The following is a 6874-nucleotide window of genomic DNA, read 5'->3' on the forward strand; positions in this document are numbered from 1 at the left end:
CTGCAGATGTCAATAAACGGCTGTGCTCCCTGGCTAGCTCACGGGAAGCAAGACCAAACGACACCTCCGTCTCCTCCTTGTCTGAGCTCGCCACAATATTTTAGTTCTGCTGAGCCAAATAAGACAGGTCAGGGTGAAGAAGTGACAGCCAAAGAAAAGCTTACCACAAAACGGAAAAGTTATGACAAATCAGACTATAAGGCAAAAAGAAAGTGCAGCTTTATGGTTTCATGGACAAAGAATTTCTGTGGCTGCAATATGACTGAGCTAAATAACCAGGGCTGCACATAAGTGGTCCGCAGGTGCGCATTCGCTGTCAAAATAAAAAACGCACAAGAAAGAAGTTGCAACGCGTGTTTGCATACATAAGATTTTCTGGAGGAGGACAGACATTTGTTTAGAACTCTTAAAGATGTCGAAGAAGCTCCTTTAAGCAATTACTTTGGTGTTCCTCCACCTCCAAAGAAATGTCAGAAGGAGTCCGAACCACAAAAGAAGCACGTATTCTCGGAAAAGTAGTTGCAGGAGGTGAGCTGGCTTCAAACAAATGATGAACGCACAGAGATGTGGTGCGGAATGTGCCGTGAAAATTTAATAAATGACAAATTAAAAAGGCATGAACATTTTTTTTTGTATCGAAAAAATATCGAACCGTGACACCAAAGTATCGAACCGAACCGTGAATTTTGTGTATCGTTGCACCCCAATATATATTCATATTATCATAACATGAATATAGCAACATGTATCATTATCTAGGTGCAACGTACTATATATCATGTACTACTATATTGTATATGTAGTATTATGTATACTTAATAGATATATAAATACAGACATACATATATATAATATATAATTTATATATACATATCTTACCCTAATATATTATTATAATAAGCAGTGTATCATGAGATGTTGGCTACAAGTTGAACAGCCACAAGGGAGTACCCTCCATGGAGAAGGAGGCTAGAGGGCAAATCAAATGTAGCACGGAGGGAGGTTAGCAACTAACAGGAGTTGCAGAAAGGTGCGACACAAGAAGGTGGCCTAAGAAATCAGACAGCTGTCCATACCTAGAGGCGTTGGAAACTGCCAAGCAAGACTCAAACAGCCTTGGCCAGCCGTTGAGGAGGTACACCAGAGAGAAGGCAGGAGAGATAAACCAGCTACACACACACACACACACGTGTATCTATATAGATACACATATAGATACACACAAGTCAATACTGTAATCAATTTGAAGTTCTTTTATTTGAAGTCATATGTACATTTATTGCATGTCTTGTATGAAACAGAGTACAGATCCCAGGCACAATATCCCCAATAATAAAATACCACAGCTCACAATAAGCTGCAAGTAAAAACTTAAAGTATGATAAATAAAAATTAAACAAATCTGTATTTCCAACAGATGAATGCCTTCTGTCTGTTTATTAGAAGATTAATCTGAAGTCGTTTGTATAATATTGAATCATATCCTGCCAAAATTCTTTCATTTGAGACAGAAATATATTTGCACCAGTGAGTAATAGCCACCCCGAGTTTTGACATTTGTAGGATTAACAGGAGATTACAATGTTTTCAAATCACAAAAATAAATAAAGAAAAATCATAGATGAGGACTAACCAAAACTTTTAGATTTAAAGAAAATCAAATGAAGAATCAGAGCCAGTTTTGATGTGTGTTGCTAGATCATTTCAGTGCTCCTCCTTTGCTATACATAGTGAGAAGATTCAGCGTCCTGTGGGATGAGCCCAGAACTCCCTTAGCACCAGTTCATCTGGATTTCCTGCAGCATTTTTATGCCTCTCTCTCTCTTTCAGAAGACCAGTCTACTAATAGTATTGAAGCCTCCGCCTCCTCCTCCTCCTCCTCCTCCTCCTCCAGATGGACCGCAGCTCCCCGGTGGGTTATTGTCATCTGAACCGTTGGGCCTGAATGAGCAGGAGGATGATGGGGCCTGAAGAGCCTGGGTCCGAGCGCTGAGCTCCTGCTCCTAACGACAGCAAGCAGGGGAGAGAAGTGTTATTTCCAAGCGAGATTATATTTAAGCTTAAACAGCACTCAACTTTGCTGTGACAAAGAAGCAACGCTAGTTTGCGTGTGCTTGAAAGTCCATCAGAGCTTTCGCTGCATGTAATTATAGCACCCCCTAGAGGAGATTTACTGCAGTTGTAATGAAAAAAAAAAGTGTGGTGGAATGTCAACTCGATGGAGCACAGTTCAATGACTCGTGAAATTACTCTTCACATCTTGTAACAGGACAGTTCAGATGTGCAGTTCAAATAAAAAACTCCTACACACTACATCTCCAAGTTATCCGTAAAAGCACGGCCTGCTTTCCCTTCACCTCTTTCCACCTCGGTGACTCTCTGACTTTTATAACCTCGATTCTTAGAAGTGTTAGTGTTAATGAGGCTTTAAGTCATGTTTGTGTAAAACAGGCAAAATAAGCACCATTTCTATCCAAATACCCTCAGAGTTCTTAAACCACAGATTTAATACGAGCTAATCGCTTCACACTTGATTTTATAGGCAGTGACAGTTTTAAAGGGTAACTGAACACCAGTATATGGAAGTGCATTTCATGTGTTCAACCCAACGTACCTGTAAATAGAGCTTGTTGTCTTTGATAATAGCATCCAGTAGTTCTTTCTGCAGAGGAGGCTCGGCACTCAGTCTCATTCCATTTGCCATTAGTCCCCCATTTAAGCTTTGCCCTGGTAGCTCCTGTTTCCTGTACATGAGCACATAAGCGGTGTCCTTGGGGAAGCGATTAGTAATGTTTTGCACTGATTGGAAAGATGTGAACGTTACTCTGCTATCATTGAAGAGCAGCCAATCTTTTGCCTCCTGGCTACTATTAGGCAGCGTTTCGTTTTGTCCACGTGGAAGCGAGGGAGCTGAGCAGGTGTAGAGGTTGGACTCGGCCTGGGCGTTCCCTAAATCCTCTTTGATGCTGTACTGGTTGTCTGGATGCTGTGCCCCATCTGTTCCATTAATATTACGACCATAAGAGTAATAGTGGCCGCTCTCTGACGATATACCAGAATGTATTACGACCGAGCTGAGGACATAGGGGACCGACTGAATCGCCCTGCTCATCTCCTCTGCTCCATCTATCCTTGCCTTCTCCTCTTCCTCATCGTGTTGCGATGATTTGAGTTTCTTGGCCAGATTCTCGCTGCTCTCAGGAGAATCCACTTGCAAAGGAGACGAGGTTGAAGAAGAACACTGTGTAGGTACGGAAGGGTCATGTACAGGAAGTCTGATCAGCGGTGGGATGGTGACATTATCAAGAATCTTCCTACGGACATGGCATTTGGCGTCATATGAAAATCGCAGCAGAGTGAGAATCAAGTATTCAGGGGCAGACACCACTTTAATGGTCTTCTCTGCCCGCTGGAGGGAGCTACACTTCTCGCAGAAATAGGCATTGTCTCCGTCGAGGATTTCCGGAGCCAGAAAATAATTCACCAGGTCAGGCACGGAGAGAGGAGGCTCATTTGTTACTGGCACAAAATGGGCATTGCTAGCTGGAGCTTTGGCCGAGCTTGGCTCAGGAGCTTCGCTGCCACCATTGACAGATCCCTGACAGAGAGCTTTGGGCTCTTCTGATTGCCTTTGTGTTTGAGGGCCATCCTGTAAAGTGGTACCTGGACAAAAGGCCAAAGAGAGGTCTGTAAAAGGTTCTTCTTTCTCAGAGATGCAGTTGCACAGCATACAGCAAATGCTCGTGATTAGCTTCCCTCCAAACATCTTTTCTATCAAAGTCCTTGTGTCATCTCCAGGTTTGGCCTCTGCTAGAGGCAAAATGGTCTGTTCATTGTCTTCCTGAGCAGACGTTGTTGCAGGGTCTTTGGAGCTCGTGTCAGCTGGGGAGGCAGCTTTTGGTTCAGCTGAATCCAGTGCCTGAAGGGTTTTCTCCTCCTCGTGTAACCTTGGGATCAGAAAACACTCAGCTTTTTATTGAAAAATCAAACAAATTAGTGCAACGGCTATGTCTTTGTTTAAACACAGTTTATAAACAGTATTCATACGCAGTTAGCACTCACAATGCTTTATATTCATTAACATTTATTCCATTCCGCTTTCAGTAATGCAAATGATTGACAAGCTATTAATTTAAAATACCTGTCTAAAAGAAATCTGAGGTACTCTGAACAGTCCTGCTGAGAACCCACGTTGAACCAGGGGGGGCGAGACGCTTCCAAGAAGTTTCTGGGAGCATAGGCCGCCCTCTGTAGGACAGATAAACACAAATGAATGAAACACGTTAATATCTGCTGCTGTAGTTCTCCACTAACAATGCTTGTAATTGCTACTTAACAGGGCAACACTAACCTGAGTGTGTGCGAGGAAAGCAAAGAGAAGCTGAAGCTTTTTCATTAGTGTGTTGGAACCGTTTAGATGCAATGATAAAACATGCCTCCTGAAACTGAAGAAAGAGAAAGAAAAGTTGGTTTCATATTTCATTTCACAACAAGAACACCTGCTTTTACAGATTTTATGTGTAAAAGACTCACTCTGTGGCCATAAAAAGGGTCTGGATGATGCTGTTCATGTAGCAGGTGTTCCCCAAGTTGACTAAGCCTGTTTTGCCCGTCTCAGACTTAGCTTGCCTCAGCAGACCAGAGGCAAACGAGTTGGACTGAGACGTCCAGGCACTTTGATTCAACACCAGCTTGATCTTCTCTTCTGCAGATTTTGGTAGATCCTGAAAAGAAAAGAGACGTTTTTAACACAGTAAAAATGCAAAGTAAAAGTAACAGAAAGTCTAACTGAAGCTCCTCATTGCATATCATGTTTCATTTATAATGATCCAAATAAATAAAACATGGACCTGATGTGTTTTGTTATCGTTGAAATATCCAACTACAGAAAGAAGTGGTCTCCCCACTTGGTTACCTTGATGGCCTCCAGTATGTTGTCATAAAGGTCAGGGAAGCCAGAGTACTGATACATCATGCAGTGTATGAGCTCAGTGAACTGCAGCAGGAACGCTTTGCTAGTGGGAAGCCCATCTGTCCTTAAGGACTGAACTAGATCTACTACATGTGGAACAACCTAAGAGAGAGAAGGGAATAAAGAGAAGAGAAAAATGTTGACTACACTGTAGCGCTGAAAACAGCAGAAGGTACAGCTAACATTAATCATAAATATCTGTGGTGCGGTGAGCCACGGGGTGGTTGCACATCAGAAACCCCACAGAGGTCTCATTTGCAGAGTATTTTTGAGCCTATTCATGTTTTTAGAATCTAATGAAATTGGCCAATTCAAGGGCTATTGCTCTGCATTTAAGTGCTTCACACATCATTAGTGAGAGTGTGGTGCCAAGCCCAGAGTTCTGGGAAAAGACGTCTATGCAGCTTTGAAGTAATTTAAGCCAGAAGAGACGAAAATGAGAAAACCAATAAAGTGGCCATACGAGAGGGAAATGGGCTGTGAGGACACAAGAGACCCCCTTACCAAATGGAAGGCCTCGGGAGAGTGCTGGAAACTCAGCAGCATGTGAGAGAGCACGGCCAGCGCCCCCTGACGCACAATGGGGTACCACAGACGACTGAATACCTATGGGTGGAGTTTAAAAAAAAAAAAAAAAAAGTAAATAAATAAAAAAAATCATCTGTTGCGAACATGTTTATTTATAGAGGTGCTTCAGTAAAATGCACACAACTTCCATCTATTAGAAACTCATTGAAGAGTTCCAATTACAAACCAGTTCAATTTTAAGCAGAGTGACATCTATGAGGATAGTGAACTTCTGAACAGCAGCCAGGCCTTTCAGCAGAGCGATGACCCAGGTATCTACATGTTGGGCAAGAGGCCAAGATAACCAGTCAATCATCCTAGATGGACAGAAAAAGGATATGTTAACAGCAAATGACTGGAACAAACCCACCCACTCTTATTAAATAGATCCACAGATTTTCAGTTAAGATAATGTTCAAGCCATTTATACATGCATCCTAAAAACTGTACTTCTCCAGTTGTACAGTACTCTGTTTATAGTAACCATTGTCCATATGTAAATATGTAAGAAAAATTGTGTATGTTTCTGTTCTGTGTCCTGTTTGTTTGTATGTGTCTTTCTGGCTGCTGTTACAACCAAATTTCCCCTTGTGGGACAATTAAAGGATTATTCTATTCTTGTATTTAAATACTGTGGCACTTCTTTTGAACTCAAATAGCTCAGTGTGCAATTTCACCTGCAGAGTGCTTTAGTCATGTTTGCGTCTCTGACGTTCTGGTCTGTGGTGAGGCTCTTGATAAGCACTGTGATCATCTGGACAGGGATATGCTGGACCAGGCTGGCCAGTGCAATGGCTGGGTCAAAGGAAGGGTCTGCGATAATCAAATACATAATGTTAGTTTTTCTTTGTGTTCCAGCGGACACGTGTTGGGATACAAATCACACTTACAGTCTGTAAGAGAAAATAGAAAAAGAAACAAACACTAAGGTTGAACAATATGAAAGTAGAGGTTTATCATCATGAAAACACGATCACAATCATCTATGGTGCTTTATGCATCCTCTATGAAGAGGGGGGATGCTCTGCGGATATTAGGAAAGCATTCCAGGGGCACTGTTCGCCTGAACAATATCAATAAAATGGAGGCCGAGGGACCTTTCAATCCAAAGCGGATCTGCTCACAGAGCTCAAACACATACTGTCCATATAATATTTGAAACAATTTCCTGCTTCAAACCCAGAACATCAATAACATTTAGCATCAGCTACTGCAACTTTGACTTCAGCTGAAACTCTCTCAACTATTAGAAGAGTGAAACTGCCCAAGAAAAAAAGACTGTGTGTGTGTGTGTGTGTGTGTGTGTGTGTGTGTGTGTGTGTGTGTGTGTGTGTG

General features: G+C 42.1%; 1 protein-coding gene across 2 annotated transcripts in view; it reads right to left on the reverse strand.

Annotated features, from left to right (window-relative positions):
- Positions 1 to 1868: 1868 nt before the first annotated feature.
- Positions 1869 to 6874, reverse strand: part of usp38 (ubiquitin specific peptidase 38) — a gene marked incomplete at its 3' end in the record, with an annotated part of 8978 nt that continues 3972 nt past the window's right edge. For both annotated transcript variants that reach the window (XM_005932321.3, XM_005932322.3), the window contains 9 exon segments: positions 1869 to 2003; positions 2615 to 3947; positions 4142 to 4248; positions 4352 to 4445; positions 4534 to 4724; positions 4916 to 5074; positions 5477 to 5578; positions 5727 to 5856; positions 6217 to 6352. In XM_005932321.3, the coding sequence (XP_005932383.2) occupies positions 1869 to 2003; positions 2615 to 3947; positions 4142 to 4248; positions 4352 to 4445; positions 4534 to 4724; positions 4916 to 5074; positions 5477 to 5578; positions 5727 to 5856; positions 6217 to 6352 (2387 nt within the window).

Source organism: Haplochromis burtoni, unplaced genomic scaffold, assembly GCF_018398535.1.
Source record: "Haplochromis burtoni strain Fernald_Lab_line unplaced genomic scaffold, NCSU_Asbu1 Contig_158, whole genome shotgun sequence".
Lineage (NCBI taxonomy): Eukaryota > Metazoa > Chordata > Actinopteri > Cichliformes > Cichlidae > Haplochromis > Haplochromis burtoni.